General features: G+C 37.0%; 1 protein-coding gene across 2 annotated transcripts in view; it reads right to left on the bottom strand.

The window, feature by feature from the left end:
• Nucleotides 1–1061: 1061 nt before the first annotated feature.
• LOC124219302 (fez family zinc finger protein 2) overlaps nt 1062–26494 on the bottom strand; it is a 49710-nt gene continuing 24277 nt past the window's right edge. For both annotated transcript variants that reach the window (XM_046626664.2, XM_046626665.2), the window contains one exon: nt 1062–3313. In XM_046626664.2, the coding sequence (XP_046482620.1) occupies nt 3057–3313 (257 nt within the window). In that variant the 3' untranslated portion in view covers nt 1062–3056. The remainder of the gene's footprint in view (nt 3314–26494) is intronic.

The following is a 26494-nucleotide window of genomic DNA, read 5'->3' as shown; positions in this document are numbered from 1 at the left end:
TTCAGCATTGATTGAAAAATAAGAAATATGAAGATTTGACTGGATTTCTGGATACAAAGAAATAAATCTGTACCTGGTCTGAAAAACCTCAAAAAATCATAGTATTCCGAATCCAACGTTTTTGTACATGAGACACAAATTTTTACTCGAGAAAGTGACTCAGTTACTAAAAATTGTTAAGATAACTGATAATTCAAGATAGAATCGACATACGACAAATTTATCTTTTCTACTTTGTGAATCCGAGATCGCAATGACAATTTCTGTTATTTCGTTTGTACCTTCTGGTAGAATAAACGATTACTTATTTGACAAAAAGACTCACACATATTGCATTTGTTTTTTCAACTATCAACAATCCATCCAAATATTCATCCAATATTCTAGATATTTCAAACCAAAATTGAGTAAAGGTGTGACAATGGCGTCGAGTCTTGTACTTCATGATCCCCTGCACGACAACGATCTCCATATTATCAATAACTCACGACCTGCAGTATGAATTTGGTATGAATTTCCCCCCTCCTTCAACGTTCTCTCTTCCTGGCTCACCCACTTTGCTAATAGCGATAAATACAGGCGGGCGAAGAAGATGGCTCGATGCAATTAGAAACTTTTCCAACAACCAAAAACAGGATGCATCAATTAATTCATTAAGCTGATACAATGATTTAACGTAATTGGATCTTTATCTCTAAGGCCACCGCTTCTACAGTATAGCAGGAAGCTATATGTTTCTATCACGTTGTTTCTGATCCACCGACCTCAACGAACAATTTTACTCATTTTTATACACACGGTGTGCTAAAAATGATTAACATAAGTAAGTGGTTTTTGGTAGAGGAGGAATAAATTTAAAGATGCGTTAAATCTTTTCTTTTCTTTTTACGTTTTTTGTTTTTACAAATAGTAACAGCGTTGTTTTTATTAATATATAATAATAATAATAATAATAATAATAATAATAATAATAATAATAATAATAATAATAATAATAATAATAGTGTCTAATTACAATAATTACATAATAATTAATAGTACAACAATAAAAAGTTGATAGCGATAGAGAAAGTTGGTAGAATATTATTTTGGCGAGAGATTTTTGGCAAGACGTTTTTTTTTTTCTTTTCGTACACCCGCACCGGGAAGAAAAGTGTAGTGTGCAGGTTCAGGAGAGTCTACCTAATACATAATAATATTTCGTCTCTATATAGGGATAGATTATACAGTTATATAGAATATTTACAATGTTGGTCACAGGTGCAACTGGGCGGCAATGCCCTTCTTATACAAACAACATCTGTTTGAGATATGCAAAATTCACACGCGGTAGACGCGAGCGCGCGTTTACATTTATAAATAATTAAACTCTGTATCATACGGGCTCTCTATTTTATTTTCTCTTTTGTTTCTTCCTCCTTCCATTTTCTCAATTGCTCGGCTGCCGCTGGGTGACGTTAATTCTGAAATATTATCCTCCGAATCGATGTACTTTGTTTTTTTGATCATGCGCGTAACAAGGAGTCAAAAATAAGAAAGTTGGCTGTCTCGGAATGATCCAATTTCAAACATGGCCGTTGCGAACTTGACTGTTCAATGCAGCGGGATTTTTGAGATACTAAAATTCGTGAACGTTTTCCAATTGTCTGTCGAAAGTCTGCAGTGGACTTCTCACAACTCAGTGTTATACATGATACAAGCTGAATGCATGTTTCGAAAATTGGCAAATAACACATCTGTATTGTTATGTTTCTTACTTCGCTTGTCTTGATTCTAGTCTTTCAGGTTCCACTGTGAGTATTTAATGTAAGTTGCCGAACTGAAACGATCAGTATGATAGAACATTGTACTATTTTTTTTTTTTCTTACCTTCTCGGTACTTTAAGTATCGGAAAAATCTTTACTTTTTCGAATCTGTTTGCAGTGAGCTTTTTGTGCATTTTGATATCACAAGGATCATACGGTTTGTAGAAAACAGTTACATTTCCACACTTGATCGATTTCAGTTTGAATATAGATCGTATAATTATGTCAACAAGGCTGATCGTTGATGATCGCACGCTCTGTATTACCGACCGGTACTTCAATCTATAAGGCAAAGTTTTTAGGTGATTAATTATACTGCGATGTTTGCTTCGGAACAGGAGTTCTTGACGTAATTCATACATGCGACAGCAGCGATTTTGTTGCAGGTGTATGGCGAGTGAATTATCTAGACGTTGTTAAGGCGGGATTAACGTATTAGGAGAATAATTAAATTCATACGCACAATCCATAAAAGATCGGATTAAAGGATTATCAGACCGTAATCAGTTGAATAATCCCAGTTATAATTTTTTACTCTTCTTGCTCGCGCGTATTGCTGGAGTAAAAATGTATGTAAAACGGGGAACAAATCGATATGGCAGGAAAGGAACATACCAAGAGAAAGCGGAGAAATTAATAGCAGACTGAGTGATCAGCTGCGCATGCGTAAAAGAATTGAATTCTATTGGCCGGTTGTAAGATCGGACCGCAGGTATATTTTAGTCTGCAAGGCAAGTGAGCCAACCAACTCGAAACAGTGCATGAGATGTGAGACTCTGCCGCGTCAAGTTGCAAATTGAAATATTATGTCGTTACGATGAATCGTATTAGTTAATCAGTCATCATTCAGTTGACGATGAAAGTTTTCCAAGCCTTCCCGAATGACTATATAAACTATGTGAGATCTGCTTAACCTAAAAACATCAGTATGGTCTACATAACCTCCGTAAGTCACGTTTGACAGTTGAAGCTTGAGGCGCGGCCAGCTTGTGTGAAAATCCGACGAAGCTTGCGCATGCGCAGTCGGTAACGCTAAATCTGTTCAGTTTCACCGTACACTCTCGGTATTTCTCTCTCGAGTAAAACAAACCGGGAATGGGATTCCTTTGTCTTGCTATATGTTACACGTATCTCTTTCTCTTCGACTTACTGCTCCTTGGAATTGAAGAGAAATAAATTCGCCCTCGCGGAATGAATTGCTAGCGTTTATACAGACTAAAATTGAAAACTCGTCCACGCTGGGCCCTCGATTACTGCATCATCGACGGATTTCCAGATGCAAGGCTGTTTTGGGATATGGAGCCTACCGAAGGCCTGTGGGTCGGGGCGCCAAGGTCGGCGTGCTGGGTCTCTCGGTGTCGCCTGAGGTCAACCTTCCGCTGAAACGCTCTTCCGCAAAGCTCGCACGCGAAGGGTTTGAAGCCGGTGTGCTTCCTGGAATGAGTTATCAGATTGCTGCTTTGGGAGAACGCCTTGCCGCATACTTGGCATTTGTGTGGTTTTTCACCTGGAATCAAAAAATTAGAAAAAACGATTTTTAATGGCTCGAAAAGTACACACTAGAAGAAAAAAAAATATATTGTCGTTGTTTCAGTCACATTTTTTTACTTCCGTTTATTCATAATCAAGAGAAGAATTTCGCTTTCCGTTATCTGCCAACAGCTTTTTTTAAGCACTCAAGTCTAAGAAAAAGTAGGACCTACTGGACATTGAATATTTGTCATTCGATATCATGAGTGTAATATGTTACACCTACTGCAGTACTATTCGAAACGAATGAAAACTATCTATAAGATTCTTTTTCCCGGTAAAATAGCGATCAAAAATTGATGTTGCTCTTTTAGAAACAAATATAAAACTAGTAAGAATTTAATAATTGTTCTTAGGAAATGAATAGGGTATCTATAGTTTTTACACGGTAAGTCTGTAATTTTAGTAAGAACGTAACAATAATCAAAGGGGCGAAAAGTATACTAATGTTTTCCACCTGCTCCCGTCAAAGATCCGTTAAATGATTTTGAAGCATACCTATGGTTCACGCAAGAACTAAAAATTGGAAATAAACGACCAAGTAACGAAGAAATATCATTTGATTGATTAAAAAAGCATTCCGTGTAATATTTCGTGTTATTGAATGGAACCACATTTAATTTATTTAACAAAACATTTCTTTCGCCATATTCACTAAATTCATCGATATATTTTTTTTATGCATAACCATTTTAATAGAATCCGTTGACAACTATATAACAAATAAAATAATCCTTAATACGGGCTTTTCACTGAGAATGATAATAATTGTTATTATACTACCGTAGATTTATCGCTTGCTTGGTGAAAATCAGATTCCTCATCTACACGAGTACCTATTATACATACAATAACGCAAATTATAACAATAATGAATCGTTGATAAATCCGATCAGATCAACGAATAATAACAAAGATGAAGGGTTTTTTTCCAAATCCAAGTATGATAAAAAAAAACTACCTCCCCCCTCCCCCCCTCCTGACCCGCCAGATCGAGAAGCGTTGGGTGGTGAGCTGGCGTCGGAAAAGAAACCTCCGAGTGACTCTCGGCGATGCGATCGAAGAGATTGAAGGCTCTGCTAACGAGTTGTTTATGGATCCCCCCCGCCGCCCTATTTTCCTCTCCCCCTCGCCGAGACCCTCGAGGATCGCCCTATCTCTGGCCGGTGACGTGCGCTACCTCGGAGGGAGAATTCAGACCGAAACGGGACGTAGAGGGAGTCCATTAACAGCCTCCGCGTCGCGCTGAGGGGCATAGTCCGCATAGCTGAATCTCTCCCGCGGCCTGCAGGGTGGCGCTGTCGTCATGGCGACGGGGGGAAGGAGCCGCCCCTGCCCGCCAATCAGGGCTCGCGAAAGGGGGGGAGGGTGGGGAGCGGCTAGCCGCTAGAGGGGGGCTCGGAGCTGAGATTCCCGCTCGGGAGGAAATCTTGACCCGGGCGTGCCTCGAATCCTGATGATGCCGCTACGCTCTGACTGAGGCTCGGGGAAAAGCGGAACCGCCGTTCCACGCTTGTCGAGGCTGCATGCGTTCAGGCGCAAGGGACTCGTACCTGTTCATTTCGAATCGTTGCGATTTTCGCTACGAAGGGTTGTTGGAGTTGATTTTATATAATGCTGTAAGACACAGCGGGGTACGGGTTGCGGTGAACGTGTACACAAGGATCGAAGATTGTTATGGAAGGGGCGTGATATCGAATTTTGAAAAAAAAAACAACGCTGGGATCTGATATACATGTTTTTTGCAATTCGGACAAGCACTGAGAACAATTTCATTTGTTGCTATTTTTTTTTTTTGTAACATATTTGTAACAGTGATGGTAATGAGAAAGAACAGTAACGGATACTAGACTTTCCGTTGACAGCTAGAAAAGTAATTTTCATTTTCTACCTTGAACTACATTTTTCTATTGTGGTAAAAAGTGAAAATAGTTAAGAACTGAGCGGTAACCGCAATTAAAAATTTATCTCAGTGAGGGGAAAGATAGAAATAAGCAACGTACAGTTTCGTTGGAATGGATAAGAATGTAGGAACCCAATATGCACAGAATCCCCAGAGTCTGACAATATGTACTGTATTTCGAATTTCAATATTCTTTATACAGACATATATTTATACAGACATTTTTCGAAGATGATAATATCACGATTTATAAATTTTTCAAATGCACGATACCAGAATATAGAAAATTCAAGAAGTAGAAGGGTCAAAGCATAGAAAGTCAAAATGTAGAACCGTCAGAATGAATAAGAATGTGGCAGAATTTTGAAGATTCTATGTTTTAGTTTTCCAAACTTCACCTCTTTGCATTTTGACGTTGGCATATTTCGGCTTGTTGCATTGATTAATTTTATTTGGGAGACTATTTTCTAGAATTTTCTTACACTTTTTTTTTAAATACATATTTTATGATGATCAATTTTAGATTTCTAAACTTGCACTAATATTGATGTTCAACTATAAATAGTAATAATCTTGAATTGAATGGTGGAAAAAAATGTGTTACATATTAATACAACCAATCTGTAAAAAATTGTTTCCTCGACAAAATAAACTATATCTTAAAGTGATACCAAACATTTCTGCTAGACTTGTTTCTCTATTTCGAACCGATGTGAAATAAAAGATCGATACCCAAGCGCTTGTTTTTAGTTTTAGTATTTACCATCTTGAGTTTTCGATCCAACAGAAATTTGAGTTAGTTTAATAGTACCTGTATTGACTGAAACAATATTCATCGGAACCAAAAAACATTTCTCTTGACATAATTGGTGAATTGAAAAAATTTGTTTTTTGCTCGCGTGTTTCTCAGTACATTAAATCTAACGATAAAGCGTGATAAAATATCGTAGGTATCGTTAAATTTTTTTCTAGCGTCATTTGAAACGCGAACGAGCTTTGGGGAGACAAAATCGAAATTATACTCTTCGTGAACCGTACAGGCACAACAATTCTGCTCCCCGTCTTTATGTAGCTTCAGGAATCTTAACGCCGAAGCTGCAAGCCCTCCTCAAGAATTTACTGCCTCGTAAAAATCAAGAACGACGACCCGCGTTTTCTCCGAGGTTTTCTTGCATACACTCTTAAAGGGCGGTTTAAACGCTCTTTCTTAACCCTTGCTTCTGTGATCCTGATCTCACTATACGAGCTTTTCTTTTCAATATCGCCTTCAATTTGAAAAATTTTCATTACACGTGGCATAATTATGGTTTGTTCTGATTCAACCTCTCGCGTTCAACGGTCTCAAAAACTTTCGTTCCTGATACTGAATTTTCATGCTTTCGAGGCGGAATCGTAAGAAACCTTTTACGTTCTTAGCATTGTGAATATAAGAACTGATTCTTGATTTTACCAAGTTAAGTTGGGAAGAATAAATAAATTATAACTCGGTGCAGTTTGATTTATATTTTACCAAAAAGATATGTATACAGAATATGATTTTTCATTACTGGTGCTAACCTGATCTGGATTTCAGACCTAGGTATATTTTCAAACCTTACACCGAAAGAAAAGTTTAGTCGAATTCCGTAAAATTTCTTAGATTCTAACAAATTTTTGCATTACCACGCAGTGACCAAATTCTTACAAGAGTGGCAATAATATTTTGTTCACTTTTCTTCATCTACCACGAATGAATTTCGATTTTCGTTGCACCAATCCGACTCATTAAATCTGTATACGCATTGAGAATATTTTTCCAAATCAAATAGGTTGCTTGAATTAACATTGACAAAAATTTCATTTGTTACAGCAAGTGGAAAAATTCAGTGAAACAGGTATCGTTAAAAAAACTGTTTGAATATTGTTGGGATTACGAAAAACGAGGTACGTCTAACCATTTTGCGCTATTGTCGATCCTCTTTTGGTAATTGCAACGCAAAATCACTTTGTTCAGTTTACTCTACTTTCTCAGTTAAACAAGGCTTTAACGTCAATTCATTGTTGCACAAGCATTAAATTTTCGCAACGGTTACAAGAAAATATAGCAACAGTGATCGTAATGAGAAAGAATATTAACGGATACCAGAGTTTCCGGTAACAGCTACAAAACTAATTCTCATTTTGTACCTGGAACTATATTTTTCGATTGTGGTAAAAAAATGGGGTAACCGGAACTAAAAACTTCTTTCAACAAAAGTTTTATTTGTAAACGACAGAATCTGGTGTTTATATTTTTCACTCAGCGAAATCAGACAAAATTTTGCTCACTTCGAACACAATTTCGTTTCAGATCGGACGAAGTGATTTGGAAATGAAAAAAATTCCGTATTATAAACAAAATCACGTTTGCCCGAGTATATATTTTCAACCTCGGTTAGAACGCTCACGGCATCGTGTATAATGCACCGGGGTGTCGGCTGCTCAAGTGTGCATCGCATATATGGTGCATCCACGCGCGTTGCCTGGTCAAAGATTTATAGATTTGCACACTGCGGTAGAAAGTTGAGATTCGGAGTTAAATTTTTCAGAGGCAACTCCGAGGCTCCCGGCTGCTTTCGTTCCGGGGTTTCCTCGTCTTTCGTTTCTCGCTTTTTCCCCCCGGCTGTGTGCGATGAGAATCTCGAGGGCCAGGGGATGAAGGTGATGCTGGGCCGGGCCAGGATGATAGCGAGGCGCCCCTTGGGCTTAAGACGCCATTACACCCGGCTCCGAGGCCACCGCCCCTCGGCCCGAAAGCCCCGTAAAGCCCCTAAAACTATATTAAACTCGGAGAAATCTTGAGGGTCCTCCGGACGCGATCCTCGCCTCATGATCCTCGCGACGTCTGCCGCTCGGCGCGAACCGGCGAAACCCAAAAGTGTACTTTGATCACTTCCCCAACAAGTATCTCGAAACTTTGCCCATCCCCCTCGTGATACCGAGGCAAAAGTAACGCGGGCGCAACTTTCCTTATACCGGTAACGAGATTGTAACCTTCTACGACGTTTTAAGGATCTCGAGGCGCGCAACACGGACACTTGCAAAAAGTTTTACACCCTCGGTACCCTCAAGACTCTTCCACCATCCCTTGCGATGTTGTTGTAGGTTACACCGCGGTTACCCCTACAAATGCACTCAACACGGGGGATTAACTACTCTTGAAATCGGATGTACAGGCGGGTTGGTCAGGAGAGCTTCGAACTTCTTTCTTCAACTTCTATATATATATATGTAAAGAAAATCACGACACGCGTGTACTTCTGTCGTGCTTCTCTCAAGCTTTGAATCTGCCGCGTCACCGACGAAGGCCACCGACCGACGGCGCGGTAGAGCACGGGCTTGGGGAGACGACCGGTAAATTTGGAGAGAAAAAATTCAAAATGAAAATATTCAACAAGGTTGAACGAAGGAGAGAGCAGTTATCACGAGACCTTTACATAGAATTAAAATATAGAAATTAAAAGCTTTAAATGTTGTTTCTCTTACTTTTACAGGTAAGAACTAAGATTATTAGTGAGTTTTGTACATAGTGTAAATACATAGTGTAAATAAATCTCTTACTTTTACAGAAACACAGTTGAGTTTTTGATTCTAACCTAACTGGACACGGAAAAACATATTACATATATATATATATATATATATATATATATAGTTACTATATATAGTTATATAATATACTCGAGTCAGTTAACAACTTATCTTCGTGTCGTCTGGAGTGTAATATAATGCACCAGTCTTCGCGAGATCGCTTGAAAACCTTATTTATCGATCCACTCCGAGAGAAAATTAAGTTACGTTTTATGTTCATAGGGGAAAGAAATTAACCCTTGTTATTTCGTAATTTAACGATCGTTTCCCGTCATTTTTCAATATCTGCATGTTTGCTTGTACGCGGAATATATTTTTTTCACTCGACGATGAGTCGGAAATGGACACATTAGGTCAGAAATGTGCCGAACGAAAAGATACGAAAATTGCAACTGAAGCTCATCGAGTTAAATCTGTAGATCAAAAAAGTTTCTCTTTCGTCGAAAAAGTCATATAGTTTACCATAGGTACTATACTTTGACCATTCCACATTTTGACGTTTCTATAATTCAACTTTTTACGTATCGACTTTTCTGTATTTCGACTCTCTACATTTCGAAATTCTATGAAGCAGATTTTCGTGGCTTTGAAAATTCGATATCGTTACCCTTCCAATTGCTAATCTTTCTAAGATGTTCACGCACTGAGAGAAATTTTTAGTTCCGGTTACCGCTCAGTCCTTAGCTATTTTAATTTTTTACAACAATCAAAAAATATAGTTCTAGGTACAAAATGAAAATTAGTTTTCTAGCTGTTACCAGAAAGTCTAGAATCTGATACTATTCTTTCTCATTAAGATCACTGTTACTATCTTTTCTTGCAACTGTTGCGAACATTTAATGCTTGTGCAACAATAAATTGATGTTAAAGCCTTATTTAACTGAAAAAGTAGAGTGAACCTCACAAACTGATTTTGCGTTGCAATTGCCAAAAAAGTATCGACAATAGCGCAAAATGGTTACACGTACCTCGTTTTTCGTAATTCCAAAAACATTCAAACAGTTTATTTTAACGATACCTGTATTACTGAATTTTTCTAGTTACTGTAACAAACGAAATTTTTCTCAGCGCACCCGCATTTTTATTCAAGATACAGAAATATATATTTTGATTTCTGTATATCGCCTTTCTACATCCTCATAACTTTTCTATACCTCGACTAATTACTACCCACAATTCAAAAATTCGATAAAACATATATTTTTACGTCCTTGAAAATTCTATACAGTGACATCCATTTCCTAATCTTTCAAGATTTTCAAGCCCGCCAAAATACAGAATTCTGTGTTTTGATTCTCTGCACCTTATCTCTCTACATCTTTATAATTTCCACTGTATGAAATTTCGCAAAACATATTTTCGCGTCTATAAAAATTCGTCGTTGCAACTCTGCCTTTTCCGATCCTCCTACACTTTCATTCCCATCCCAATTCCGAAATCGGACCCGGATTTCAGAATTTCTGTCAAGTTGAACGAGAGTCCGACGGTAGAGGAGGAAGCCTCTGGAGGGTAAAGAAAGAAGAGCCGGACTCGGGTGGTGGCGCATTGATTTCCGTTCGTCTTCATCGACCTTCGCGTTTTCCTCTCCTCTCTTCTCCCACTCTCTCTCTCTCTCTTTCTCTCTCTCTCTCTCTCTCTCTCTCTCTCTCTCTCTCTCTCTCTTCTCTCTCTTTCTCGCTGCCCTCGATGCCATTCGTAGAGCCTGAGATAGCAAGAGGGAGGCATTCGGAGGAAGAAACGTAGCATCGTTTTGCCCGTTCCTCATAATTCACCGCCTGTAAGGACAGCGCGGATTTCAACCCATATTCCTCGAGTTCCGCACCGGGATTATATCAATCACGTGACCCGCAGCCTCGCAGCTCGAAACTGCCGATGATCTCATCGAAAAGAAAAATTCTAGTCGGTATTTCGAGAGTTAATGCCTCGATACGGGGAAAACTGATAACGGACAAATTATACACTGAGAAAAATTTCATTTGTTACAGTAACTAGAAAAATTGAGTAAGACAGGTATCTTTGAAAAAATTGTTTGAATATTTTTGGTATTACGAAAAACGAGGTACGCGTAACCATTTTGCGTTATTGTCGATCCTTTTTTCGTAATTGCAACGCAAAATCAGTTTCTGAGGTGTTTACTCTACCTTTTTAGTTAAACAAGGCTTTAACGTCAATTTATTCTTCCGCAAGCGTTAAATTTTCGCAACAGTTGCAAGAAAATCTAGTTATAGTGATCGTAAGGAGAAAGAATAGTAACGGATACTAGACTTTCCGGTAACGGCTAGAAAACTAATTTTTATTTTTTACCTATAACTATATTTTTCGATTGTGAGGAAAAAATAAAAATAGTTAAGGAGTGAGCGGTAACTGGAACTAAAAATTTCTCTCAATGTACCAATGTTGGATAACGAATGTTGAATGTTGCATGGTGTTCATTTGATGACATTCGTGCGTATTAATAAAAAAGATAATTATTTTCCGTCATAATCTCACTACTAAACTTTGTTTTTTCCGAACTTTAGAATTATCAAATCACAGATCGAATGTTATGGAGAATTTTCGATCAGTCCTAAGAGTCGAAATTTCGAGGGATTCAAATGATCAATTTAGAATCACTAAAGTTGAAAAGGATTCAAATTTCTGAACAGTTAAAATTTCGAACGGTTGAAATGAAAGAACTCAAGTTTTTGAACGTTACCGAGATCAATGGTTTCTGAATTTAAGACACCATTTTTTGTCACTATGTTCGAATCTTGCAAAATTTCGATAATTTCGAGTGACAAGCTTCGATTTTATGATTTATATGATCTTCGGCTGTTCAGTATTTTGATCCTAAAATCCTAGTATAATTATATTGGAACAATAATATTCACCGCCAGACAACTGTTTGGAAAAAAAAAAAGCAAAAAAAATTTTTATTTTTTTTTTTGAAACTGTAAATTTCAGGAAAAAACCTTCTCTTTACAGGAATAAAGAATGCGCAGTGTTTTTGATCAAGTTTGTCGAACGAATTTGTTTAAGGTCACTGTAACGACAAATTCTCGCAAAAATCGCGAAAGAACGTATTTTGTCAAGATACGAATATCACAGCTGTAATTAATTCAGCTGAAGACTTGACGATGTTGACAGGTTTCCGAAGAAAAAAAGAAAAATGCAAATTCCCTTATTGTTGCGAACTGTTTCAAGGAATTTAATTACGTACCTCTGATGCAACTAATTTCTCAATACATCATTGATTTCGTCCGATTGATAAGCAATGATGTTTTTTTTCTTTTTTTTTTTTTTTCACTAAAGTTCGCTGTCAAAAAATCACTTCAATTTTTCATAATAACACAGTAAGCATCTAAAATATCGGCGGTAAATTTGGATTAAATTTGTTTTATAAATGTCGATGAAAAGTGACCGAGAGACTGGGTGAAAAAAAAAAAAAATTAAAAAACAAAAAACCGATCGTTCGTCATAATGTGTGCGCATTTTGTTTCCAATCGAATATATGATACAAGGATCGTTAAAATGCAACGTAAAAATTATTCTGCGAAAACTAAAACGGACTTTCCCTGCAACGTGACGACAGCTCGTTGTTCTCGTTGTTCCGCAGATAACGGGCAAAACGCTGTCATGGGAGTTTGCGGTGAGCTCAATTCTCGCGAATGTGTGCGTTTGGCACCGAATCGCCGTTTCTCGTTGTCGAACCAGACTCCTGGGAGTCCCGTGGGTTTACACCTTGACGCTTGTCTTCGGCTGCCCATTATTCCCTCGTTAGCAAAGTCCGTTTGCCCGGTGCAGTGCGGTAAGAGAACGATTCGCTCCAGACCGATAAACCGATTCCCACGTCGCTCGAGCAGTAGTAAAAAATGCAGGACAAGTGATACGAGTGTAGAACATAATAGCAACAAATTTAAAGCTTCTTTCAGATTTTCTCTCATTTGCAAATCACACCGTTCAAAATCGTTACATTGTCTCGAGATTACGATCGAGGAATGAAAATAATCCCTGGTCTTTTGTTGCGATTATAGGCTGAGCAACGCTTTATTTATTTATTTGGATTATCAGAAATTAATAAACCATTTATAGCAATTAGCCGGGTTCTTTTGAATAGAAACGAAATTTTGTTTCCAGCAGTCTTAAATGAACAACGACTGTGTTTTTTTTTTCTTTTTTTTTTTTTTATCAAAAAGGAAACTGATGATTTGTATTCTGTAAACAAAGCTTTGTATAACCTTTGATTACTCTTGTCAAATCAATCACTGTGAACCGTTGATATTATTCCAATTCGGAAAAAGTTTTATTCTCATTTTATATTACTTGCAGATTGGTAAGGAATCGGACGATAAGCTTGATTCGTTTTTCTATGGTCGATTTCATTTCAGTCGAAGTAAAGTATGATTTTAATACGTTCTACTGATTTTGCATAATTTTTTGTGCAGACTAAAGAATTATTCCCGCGAAATCAACAACATTTTCATTTTGTTTCGAATCGGTTCGAATTCTGTTCTTCATTTCATAGACGTTAGTGAACATTTCTTTCGTCGAAATGAAATTTCAGTTGAAAGTAAGCCGTTAATTGCGTTGAACGAAACAAATGCAAATTATGGTATTTTGTTTTTCTACGTATATCACCGTCAACACGCTTCAGCTTTATAAGTACAGTTGATGGATTTATTTATTATAATCCTGATTTATATTCTCGGAATAAATGGCAAGCTTTAACCGCGCTTCTCATCGAATAATTTGCTTTTCAAGGTTGGACCCATCATATTTCCAGCTTTTTTATGCCTCGATCTAGAGAAGATAGTATGTTCATATTAGTTATAAAAAAAAGAACCAATCATTGTTCACCCGTCAAATGTTACATCAATTTTATTAATTATATACATTTGTACGGTTAAAAAGAATTTTCATTTGCAGTTTATATGAAATTAGATACCTAATTTAGAAAGACTGAAAATATTCCGGATTCCGCGGAAAGAATTCTTTAGTCCGCGCACAAAATTATGCAAAATCAGTAGAACGTATTAAAATCATACTTTACGTGGAATGAAATGAAATCGACCATCGAAAAATGAATCAAGCTTATGATCCGGTTCTTTACATTTTATGTTCATAGGGGAAAGAAATTAACCCTTGTTATTTCGTAATTTAACGATCGTTTTCCGTCATTTTTCAATATCTGCATGTTTGCTTGTACGCGAAATATATTTTTTTCACTCGACGATGAGTCGGAAATGGACACATTAGATCAGAAATGTGCCGAACGAACAGATACGAAAATTGCAACTGAAGCTCATCGAGTTAAATCTGTAGATCAAAAAAGTTTCTCTTTCGTTGAAAAAGTCATATAGTTTACTATAGGTACTATACTTTGACCATTCCACATTTTGACGTTTATATAATTCAACTTTTTTCGCATTGACTTTTCTGTATTTCGACTCTCTACATTTCGAAATTCTATGAAGCAGATTTTCGTGGCTTTGAAAATTCGATATCGTTACCCTTCCAATTGCTAATCTTTCTAAGATGTTCACGCACTGAGAGAAATTTTTAGTTCCGTTTACCGCTCAGTCCTTAGCTATTTTAATTTTTTACAACAATCAAAAAATGTAGTTCTAGGTACAAACTGAAAATTAGTTTTCTAGCCGTTACCGGAAAGTCTGGTATCCATTACTATTCTTTCTCATTACGATCACTGTTACTATATTTTCTTGCAACTGTTGCGAAAATTTAATGCTCGTGCAAGAATAGATTGATGTCAAAGCCTTATTTAACTAAAAAAATAGAGTAAACCTAACAGACTGATTTTGCGTTGCAATTACCAAAAAAGGATCGACAATAGCGCAAAATGGTTAGGTGTACCTCGTTTTTTGTATTGCCAACAATATTTAAACAGTTTTTTTTAACGATACCTGTTTTACCGAATTCTTCTAGTTACTGTAACAAATGAAATTTTTCTCAGTGCGCGAGCCTTTTTTTTTTCATAAAATACAGAGCGTACACCTACATATATACGTATGTGTATATGCGAATAGGCACATAATCCGAGATCGTGCAAAGTGGTTCGGCGGGTGCACACGTACGATGATCGTATGACATGCGAAGGATGAAACTCGAGCCGACGGGTAACCGTAAGTCGGTTAGCTCCTTAGTGCTTCCGTTTCGCCTCGAGGGACGAGTGATGGTTCTGTTCGCAGTGCGACCATCGAGAGGGAGATGCTTCGAAGATAATAGAAGAGTCGAGGTCGCCACCCGGACGGCTATTATTTAATTATTACGACGCCGATGGTATTAGGAATCGTGACAAATCGGATCTGTGTATTCCGTTGCAGCGATATCAGAGGAGGGGAAAATTAAGAAGGAGTGAATATCGCTTACATCCCGGATAATCCACCTCCTTCCCTTCTCCACCCTCTCCGCAAGGGAAGGAATCTCGTTTTTCATTGTCGATAGAAAATTCTGCGGTACTTACGTATAAACTCTGCTTTTTTTTTTTTTTTAAGAAAATTTGTTACCGTCAACCATTCAGTGTGATTATTATAGTCGTCCAAATTTTATATATGTATATGGTTGTAGATTTTTTTTAATTTCACCTCAGTATGTACCGCAAGAAGCTTTTTTTCAAAAAACGCTACTTTTTGACGTTATTTTGAATAATATCTGGACATTCACAACGTTTTATTACGAGTTTAAATTTCAAGCAAATCATAAAGTTATAGAGTTTCACAGACGCGTCATGTTAACATCAAGTTACTGTTTCACAAAACTCGAAATTATCGCAATGGTTAGAAGAAAATACAGTATCGGTGAGTATATCAAAAAATGGCCTGGAGGTATGGTAAAAAAAGAAAATAATTAAGGGCTGTATAACAGTCAACACAAGCACGGAATTTTTCCTCTGTGTGAAATTCTCGTCCTTGTTCAAGACACGGGGGTGTTTTGTAACAGGGTAAAAAGATATCCTCAAGTCATCCTGAGGAGAGGTTACAAGTTATGACCGTGACGTTTGTTGCGGATGTTAGCAGACGGGGCAAATTGACTTCGATCTGTCGACAAGTTTCACCGATTCATCGTGAAGTGTTGAAAAATGACTTTCTGAGCAGACAGATATAGTGTATAAACGGCGAATTTGAAAAACGATAAATCAAGAGTCGCACGTGGCATTTTGACTGTTCACTGTGAATTGCAAATCAATTTTGGATAGAACCAGAATTAAATCGCGTGTCTATCGGCGTAAGTTTGTAACAAATAAAAATGCGATTTTAGTTGCAAAGGGGCGTAGAATTTTTTTTTTTTTCTTACCGTTTGCTGTGAAAATAATCAAAACGTGTAATTGAATTGAAATGAAGCGTTTGAAAATACAAACGCAAAAAGTCGTATCTTAGGCACATACAACCTTTTTCCATTAACAAGTATACGTGAAAAATATTATTGAAACCGAAAGTCGTAACCACAACATTTTTAATTTTTTTTTTTTTTTTTTGATTACGTTTCACAGACTACCGCAATGCACAAAAATCGAAACTAACAAAGTTGTACGCAGTTTGGATGTCCGATTTTCTGAATGTCGATTATCCAGATGGTCATTTATCCGAATGATAAAAATGGCAATAATAATTTTTGGAAATTACGCCCTGAGGCACTTACCGCGATAAATTATTTTTTCGATTCTTATCAACACTAAAAAAGGTCGCACCTTTAAATTGTTATTCAATTCCAACGTTTCTGACCATATTTTCATGTTTTAAGCCTAGATACGGTGCGAAAAAAAAACATACGCCATTTTGCCTTCTTCAACAGCAAAAAGTTGTAAAATTGCACTTACGACCTTACGCCATTAGACACGTGAAACGTTTTCTAACGAGGGTGAAGACTGGAACAGATTGTATAATTAGGATTCACGTATTCATCCAATCCTAACGACAAGCTATTATTACATTGTCAGGTTAACTAGGATTTCTCAAAAATGTTAAAAAATGTGATCTTCTGATATATTTGGTCGCTTAATTGATAGAGTGAAACTCGAATCGACTCGAATTCAACTCTAATTGTAAGTAAATAAAGATGATTTAATTTATACCCAAGAAATATTTCACAAACAAATGACAGCACTGCGATGAATATCATTCAAGTGCAGAGCTGACTTATTTTCAGCGGTTGGTTGTAAATTGTGCAGACACTCGAAAACTTGTTTACTCTGATCATACAATTTTTGAGATTTAAGGTTTTCACCGGACGAACCATTTCAATGCGTCGACATTCATTCGGAGTTATTTTTACTAGAACATACGATTTTCATTAGCTTCCAGTGTACCAAGTGATTTCAGCATTGATTTTTAATGATTTATTACCATTCTGGCGTTTTCCACTGATTTTTCGATCAGATAGGATCACGGGGGGTTACAACAACCCACTAAAAATCAATGGAAATCAACGAAACGACACGATAAGATAGAAACCAATAGAAAACACTTCGTCGATGCTAACGATCAATTGAAACCATTTCCCGTTTACCGCAAGACTAACAACGATTTCCATCGTATCCAAAGCTCACCGTGCAATTTCAAGTGATTCGCAACGATTTTCAACGACTCAAGTTACCTAAATCGATTCCTCGCGATCTCAAACAACATTTGAGTCAGTCAAGTTCCTTCGATCCAGAATTTCATTTCGAACTGTCACACGAATGACTTCTTTGAGCGAATTCATTGCCGCGAATAAAAACACTCTACAAAAATCCTGGAAGTCTTTTATAATCATCCATCCAACAACGAGCACGATTTTGAAAATAACACACCAACAGCCGAGTCTAACGATTGAATAAGAATTCTTTCTCGCGCATGCCGGGTTCATGGTGCAGTTAATTTCACCCCCCCCCGCATAGCGTGTTTGGATCAGTCATCTACGAGAGAATTGGATGTGCCTCCGCATGATGGCAATATTTGCCTGAAATTTAATCATTCGTGCCTAGTTCGTATGAACCGACACGTTCACCGATGCGCGGTGATCACACAAGGGGTTTGTATTATAAATATATGGTTGCACGGTGGCGGATTCACTCGTTCGCTAACTCACACGTAAATGTGATCGAAGCGTTGCAGCGGCGCGATGCACCCCGTGTAATGTTGCACCGGTCAATTTGCATATCTAATAACACACAGCGGTAGTTGCGGGGCTGGTTTATACGATGAATGTGAAGCTGACACCGTGCAGGAGTATCGATGGTGATAAACGACACGGGGAGAAACACATATTGCCGCAGCAGGGGTGCGAAATCGGGGAAAGGGTGCAGTGTAAGCTTGGGAACAAGTGCACAGAGAGAGAGAGAGAGAGAGAGAGAAAGAGAGAGACAGAGACAGAGAGAGAGAGAGAGAGAGAGAGAGAGAGAGAGAGAGAGAGAGAGTTCAAAGAGGAAACTTTCAGCCGGGAGTTGTCACAATTACGAGTGATTTGACAAAGGGTGTGCTAATCGTTTTCATCGGTTGAAATTTCATTTCTCACAGAGGTTGAATTTCAACTAATATATATATATATATATGTACATGTATGACATATATATATGTATGTACATATATATATTGTACAAGTTACATATTTAATCATTAATTCGTCGAGATAATCCGTATCGCTGCAATTGTCAAATGATACTTTTAGTTTATTTCATTATCAGCTCGTCTCTCAAGGGGTTACACACGTCCAGAATTTTCAAAAAATCGATTTTTGAAGTTATACTTCTTTAAGCGCGTTATGAAAAACTGATGAGAGTGAAATTTCAAGATGCGCGCATATCACTGGAACACAAAATTAACAGGATGAAGTTGCCCACTCAACCGAATTCATTAAGTCTCGAAAAATTTGTGAATATTAGTGAAAAAATTGTGCTAAAATACTTTTTCAAGTGCTCCAATATAATTGAGGTTAGTTATCCGTATGTATTATTTATTGATATGAATTAAAATATCATTATTTAATATAATTAATACTAAATATTATTAAATTATCAATGTTGAATATTTATTATTGGTTTTTTAATATTTAAAAAATAAAGAAATAAATTTAATAGAACATTTAATAAAAAGTTCGTGACAAAAATTTAATAGATTATTTAAATATAATGTAAGACATCCGTTATTTGTTTTATTGTTTTTTAATGATGCCAAAGAAGTATAACTTCTCACGCGCGTACATAAGTACACGCACCCATTTTTTTTTTTTTTTTACAGGTTATTATTCTTTATAGTTTTAGGCGTATTTCTGTGAAAGTCGATTGTAAAAATTCCCCATAGATACAAAGTTACGGTAGAAAATCGGACCGCCCGACGAGAGTTTAATGCACACAGGTAGCTGTACTTCGTTTGAGGCAGCTGGCCGTTACTTTCGGAGCCTTTCAGCCTGTCGGTTCTTTTGTTATTCTTTAAGCATTTATAGGGACATCTATGAAAGTATTATTAAAGTATGTGTAGGGTCGATATGCTAAGGTTTATGAAACTAAAGGTTAGTTGTTTTTGATCATTCGAAGCGAACAGTTGTGTGTCTTATTTGTGATTTTCGAAAATGTTAAATCGTCGTAGTATAGATCGTAAAGGCAGTAAAAGTGAACGATGTTCACGTCCTGGAAAAAAGAAGCCTCCTCAGAGGCCCAGATCAGATGGAGAGTGAAACAAAATACACTAGCTCGGCTGCAAAAAAATTATCAGGACAATTACATGAGGTTTCATTCGATCCAACGTTCTCATACTGTATTTTACAGTTCAATGCGGTTTTTGCAGCTATTTCGGAGTGTGTAGTCTGTCGTACATGTGGTGGCGAAGTTAAATTTTTAAAAGCAGGTCCACGTGGACTTGGTTTCAAATTAAATATTTTTTGTACAGCGTGTGACGCTAATATCAATAGTGTTTTTTCATCGCCATTGTTAAACACTGCATACGAGATAAATCGACGCTTCGCATTCGCTTTCCGACTTTTAGGAAAAGGATTGAAGGCAATGCAGCTTTTTTGTGGTGTCATGGATTTAGCATCATGTATCGCGCAAACAACTTTTGATTCAATTACAAATATTATTGAAGAAGCTTCAGGAACCGTTGCTAAAGCATCTATGAAAGTTGCTGCGGAAGAAGAACTTAAAGAATCTGCCAATCAAGATAAATTACAATTATCTAAGGATGGAATTATTGTATCCGGAGATGGCACTTGGATGAAGAGAAGATTTTCTTCGTTCTTCGGAGTCACAACATTAATGGGTTATTTCTCGGGAAAAGTTGTCGACTGCAATGTTTGGTAAAAAGCAGATATTGCAAAGAGTGCGAAATTCACGATAAGCTCAAAGGTACGGCTGACTATGAATCGTGGTTAGAAAATCATCACGAAAATTGTGCAGCAAATCACAAAGGTAGCTCTGGGAAAATGGAGCCAGATAATGCTGTGGAAATGTTTCGGAGGTCATTAGAAAACTATGGGGTTAAATGTGAATATTACATAGGTGACGGTGATACAAAAACTTTTTCTAGTATCACGAATGCTCAGCCGTATCAAGATCTTGAAGTAATGAAGAAAGAATGCGTGGGTCATGTCCAAAAACGTATGGGTACGCGTCTTCGCAAAGTCGTCAGTGACAGTAAAAAATCAACGTCAATCACGAAAGAAGAGAAGCGAACGACTTCAAAGAAAAAGTCAAATACATCGAATCAAGTCAAACAAGTTAGTTTGGGAGGAAAAGGAAAATTAACTGGCAAACTAATAGACGAGCTAACTATTTATTACGGTTTGGCAATTAGAAATAATATTGACTCACTGCAAAATATGAAAAATGCTATATGGGCGACATTCTACCATAAATCATCAACGGACGAAAAACCTCAGCATTTTCATTGTCCACCTGGAGAAGAAAGTTGGTGTGATTGGCAGAGAGCAAAAGCCGAAGGTACGATTGATGAATACAAGCACAAAGCCCCTTTACCTGAAATTGTACTGCAGGCAATAAAACCCATCTATGAATCATTAAGTGACGAACAATTACTTGAAAAGTGCTTAGGTGCATTCACACAGAATGTTAATGAGAGTCTTAAGGGATCGTCTTAGTGTGAAATTTTCAAAAAATTGTTTTTTTTTTTTTTGCATTATCGTATAGTATACACTGTTCTAAACATTCTCTCAAATTTTTAAATCGAAATTCAAATTATTACGGTCGCTACAGCGTTTCTTGTAGAAAGGGAACGGGTTTTCTACCTGCGCGAGTACTAAGGTGCTTAGGTTCTATAACCTTGCAGAATAAACTGTCCAAGCATTTCAGTTCGTTTTTGACATCCACCACGGATAGACGTACGAGAGAAACCCCCAAGAAAAAAATCAAGACCTGGCATCGCCGATTGATCGTAAGTAAACGATTTATATAAACTTTTCCAACTTCAATCTTTAAACGCGTTTTTCTCAGAATGGTGTTTTTCAAAACGGTTTCCACTCTCAAAGGAAGAGTTTTAAAGATATCTAGTTCCAATTTCGGGAGAACATTTTAAACGTCATTCTTTATCGCGCTATGGAAGCATTTTTTTTTTTTTTTGAAAACTTCCTATTTTTTTTTACGAAAAACTGTCGAAAAAAAGGGCCACATTCGACACTTTTTGTTCAAACCGCCGCCATTTTGTCAAATTTGAAAAAAAAAAAAACCCCTCCATAGCGCGATAGCGACTTTCCTACAGATCAATAATCTTTTTGAAATTTTTTTTTCAGATCAAAATTGCGGCCGTCATCGTGGAAACCGTGCAGCACCTTTTTTTTCACGTGAAATTACAACAATTTATACAACAATGATGCACTCAATAAATAAACTTTAAAAAAATCATTTTGTATTCTTCATAAACGTATTTATTTATGAAAAAAAAACCGGACCGATTAGCTTATGTGAACATTAAAAAAAAAATTCGCAAAAATCAGTGATTTTTCGGAGTGTCACACTGAGACGATCCCTTAATTCGAAGATTTGGAAGATTGCACCCAAGGGTAGTCCAGGTAGTCGGAGAGTAGTTGAAATAGCTACCAATGTTGCTGTATCTACTTTTAATGGCGGAGCAGAGAGTTTATTAAGAATGGAAAGATTACTTGGAATAACAATTGGATATGAGGGGTACCACTATTGTCTCGGAGAAAATTCGAACCGGCTAAAACACGCACGAATCAAGGCTATGAAAGCAACAAAAGAGGCCAGAACATCTCGTCGACTGGAAATAAATAAGCAACAACAATTGCTTACTGATCAGGAAGGCATACAATATGAAGCTGGAATGGGAGATTAATAAATAAATTAAAAAATTCATTTTAAATTCTTGCTTAATTGCGCGCGACCTCGAGCGAAATGCACATGAAAGTTTAAACGCGTTTTTCTCGAAACTACTTTTCCCGGCACGGTCTGCATGATAACTCATACAGTTTTTAACATTTTTTGATGCGATTTTTTTTTAAATATTTGAAAATGTTTTCTCTATAGTATGTCGAGCCGGATTTTCGATATTTTTATTAAAAAATTTTATAAACATAATTAAAGTGTGACATTTATGACGTAAAACGCATACTTTTTTTCTAAATTCGGTAAATTGGAAAATTTTTCGAAATTAAAAAATTCGGCTCGACAGACTATAACTACAACTTCATTTTACAAGAATTTTTTTTATTTTTACAGATCCATCAACATTTCAAGGATAAATGATGCAGACCGTGGAGCAACTTTTTTTTCATTGTACTTTGGGTCACGTGATATTTTATGTACTAATTTTTGTCAAGAAAAATTAAAATACATTTTTTTATAAACTTTAAGTACCAATAAACATTGTATAAAATTTCTTTATATTTATTTCTATTGTTATCCCTTCTGAAAACAGTTTTTCTTTTAGCGCATTTTTGGTGCTGCTGGACGTATGTAACCCCACTTCAGCATTAGTTTTGCTGTTTCAGGTTTTCTTTGAACACTTTTCTTTGCTCCTTTGAAAAATAATCTATGTTTGGGAATTTATATCTCGACAATCGAATATTCAGTTCGATTCCGGTTTGTATGATAATATTCAAATGTATGTACCTACGTGAAACTTTATTTACGTAGTTAAAAAGAAAAAAAAACATCAAAATCAATAATTAATAAGAAGCATTGTCGTTGACGGTAACGTCATCCATGCTACATAATATTTTTTGCGGCGTCTATGATCTCTCAAAAACTGTCTGAGCGATTTACTTTAAGGGAGCTTTCCAGTGTGAAATTTTCAAAAAATCGATTTTTTTTTTTGCTTTATCGAATAGTATACACTCTTCCGAATATTCCCTGAAATTTTCATGCCGAAATTCAGATTATTTCGGTTACTGTACAGCATTTCTTGGAAGAAGGCAACGGAGCGCTACAGCTGCCCGTGCGACCGTTATTTCTATTGTCTCGTTCCTACCTGCACGTACATGAACTTGGCTCGCCAATTGTCGAAAATGTGAATTCGGACTATTGCATAATTTGCCGTCAATTAGCCGTAAATTAGTCGCGCGACTTGTTTTTTTGTCGCACTCAATTTTAAAAAAAAAAGCGGATGGCGTGCTAAATTCTTGAAAATCAATCAATCACTTTGTGTGGCAACTAGCCCCAAAGCACGTATTCTGCGGCAAGCAGATAGTAGAAATCGCTACGCAGTGTGCCGTGTGCACCTTCAATGAAGGTTACGACCCAATTTCAAAAATTTTCGAGACGATGGGATGCACGATAGGGCCGAGCGCCGCAGATTTCGCCGCTAAGTACAAGAATGAGCGCATCACCCAAGCAAACCGCCGGGCGTCCCTGGATAGCAAAGAGGCGAGGACAGCTCGTCGGACTGAACAATCCATTGAGCACGATCTTTTCGAAGAAGCAGAAGGGATATTGTATGGACCTGGCATCGCTGATTGACCGTAAGTAAACGATTTATCTAAAATTTCCTCACTTGAAACTTTGAACGCGTTTTTTTCGAAACAGCATTTTTCAAAACGGTGTCCAACTTGGAGGGCAGAGTTTTAAAGCTATCAAATTGAATTTTTTACACAATATTCTTAACGTCATTGTTTATCGTGCTATGGAAGCTTTTTTTTTTTTTTGACATCTTCCTATTTTTTTGTAAAAAAAACTGCCAAAAAAAAATGCTAAAATCGATACTTTTTGTTCAAACCGGCCCCATTTTTGCAAAAAAAAAAAAAAAGAAAAAAGCCTCCATAGCACGAAAGCCAATTATATACCGATCAATAATCTTTTTGTGTTTTTTGTTCCAAATCAAAATTGTGACCCCCAACGTGGAAACCACATCCAAGTGCATTTTCTGCAACAATTGTTTCATCATTTTTATAGATATTAATTAATAAATAAATCGATATTTAAAAAATTGTTTTGTATTCTTCAATACCCAATTAATATACAAAAAAAAAACCAGACCGATTAGATTATTTTTTCTTAAAAAAAAAAAATCGCGAAAAACAGTGATTTTTCGGGCTGTCACACTGGAAAGCTCCCTTAAATTTAAAGACAGCATTCTGGGACATTTTATCCTATTTTCAACGGTCCAAATTTTTCTGTAGTCATCACATTGTTCTGCTAATTAAATAAAAACGTAGTAAATTTGGGACAAGAAAACCATATTTCAACTTCATTCTGTCATAATTTTCGTGAGAAAATAGTAAATCAAAATTTGTAGGTAGTTATAAAAGGGGTAAACTATTCAAGAATCCTATCTCCAAATTTGAAGTAAACCGGTCGAGCCATTTTCGAGATGTCGTGAGTATTGCAAAAGAACATCGAAACTAATTGTAAGTGATACCGTCAACATTATTGTCAGTAACAATGCCCTTTGTCAAATGATTCTAATGAGAAGAAGAAAAAAAAAAAACTCAAACGAAGCTCAATTTACGTACTTTTCAATAAAACCAACCCCGTGGTATACAAGTTCTCTAAATTCATCCACTATTTTAATCGCCATTACTCAAACATGCGCTCTTAACTATCGTGCGAATGAATCTGAAGACGTTGCATGCTGAAGGTACTCAAAAAGTATTGTGACAGACGTGTCGTTGGTAACAAGCTGCAGAGATGGGGAGGAACAAGAGCTGGGGGAGGAGAATGAGACAGACAGAGAAAGATGGGAGAGTTGAGGGCTGAGGGCGGTCACACCGTTGAGAAGTTTAAACAGCTTAGTGGGATGCTGCGGCACCCTGAATTTAGGGTGTCAAGTCACTCGGAAACCTCAAATAGCCCTCGAGGTCAGCGCGGGGAGGATCGTGTAAGCGCAAGCGGACGCCTTTCTCGACGAGCAAACGATCGCTGAATGAACACAAGTGTTACGATTAAAGTTGCGTCCACTTCAACTCACATACGTAATATATGACAGGCTAACATCTTGTAATTCGAATCCTTGACGAGATGAATATTGGTAATAGTTCCTATCGGATTTCAGAGACAGGTCGTTCAAAGCTTCCGTTCCAATTTCATATAAATCGGCTTAGTAGTTTTTCAGATTATCGATAACGAATAAACTAACACTTTCTTTTTGCATGTAATAGTACTTTGGATGAAAATTAAGCCCGTTTCTTTTATTCTCGACTACTTGATAAGACAAACGGTGGACCCCAAAATAGGCAAACAGTGCTCTTTTTTTGGGAAGGCACTTTAGTTTGTACGTAGTAAGACCTTTTAGAGATGGGAAAGAAGGTTCTGTTAAAATTTCATGAAAATCGGTTCGCTAGTTTTCGAGGTCATCGATAACATACAATCGAATGAATTTTCTCCATAATATCAGTTCACAACATAATTCGATGTACGCCGACATTTTTGACATACTTTATTTCTATCTTAATTGCCACAATCTCGATACAGTAAGTGTGAGAAAATCGAAACTCAACCAGTAAAGGTCTCTGTGAAATTTTCAAATTTCGAATTTAACCAGTTCTGCGACATGCTTCAATCAATGCCAATCAATGACAGCGAAGAAAAAATGCTCTGGGATGTAGTCAGGAAAAACTTGACGAGAAAAAAAAATGATGAAGCATTTTTATCAGCAGTGATGAAGTCTGTAGAATTTATGAAATGCTGCTATTGTTAGAGTCGTTGCCAAAGTCGATTTGAAGATGCATTTGGGCTGTTGAAATGTTTTGTAGTCAGCGAAACATGAAAAAGATGGTACAACTTGATAATTTTACGATCATTATTAACAGAATAGAGCGGGAAGAAGGACTATTTTGAAACTGTACTGAAACACCGAATCGGATTGAACGAGCTTGATTTTCTGGTATTCATTTTGTACCAAGAATAATATTTCTCGGTTAGGCCGAAAAAAACGAAAATATTTACGAATTGTACAGTAATAAGAAATGTAAATTTCTTTTAGCGTGTGGCAAAAGACCGATTAAAAGAACAGAGGAAATTGTTTTTGTAACCGTTATCTCGTTTTGTTTTTTCAATTCGATCTTCAGTAATGCAGTTAATTTTCTCTCGCGATTCCCGAGTACCGAGGCAACAGCTTCGAATGAATTCGCGTAGGACAATAGATTCCGGTGAATGTTTTTATTAGCGGAGTGGGCGATCCGGCGGAGAGTTCACCCTTATTTTTGTTTCTAGTACATCCCAGCGGGCTGCAGACCGGTGCAGTGCAGGGAATTTGAACGCTGGCCACT

Source organism: Neodiprion pinetum, chromosome 5, assembly GCF_021155775.2.
Source record: "Neodiprion pinetum isolate iyNeoPine1 chromosome 5, iyNeoPine1.2, whole genome shotgun sequence".
In the NCBI taxonomy this organism is placed as follows: domain Eukaryota; kingdom Metazoa; phylum Arthropoda; class Insecta; order Hymenoptera; family Diprionidae; genus Neodiprion; species Neodiprion pinetum.
Note: the sequence above shows the minus strand (reverse complement) of the source record. Positions and strands in the feature narration are given on the sequence as shown.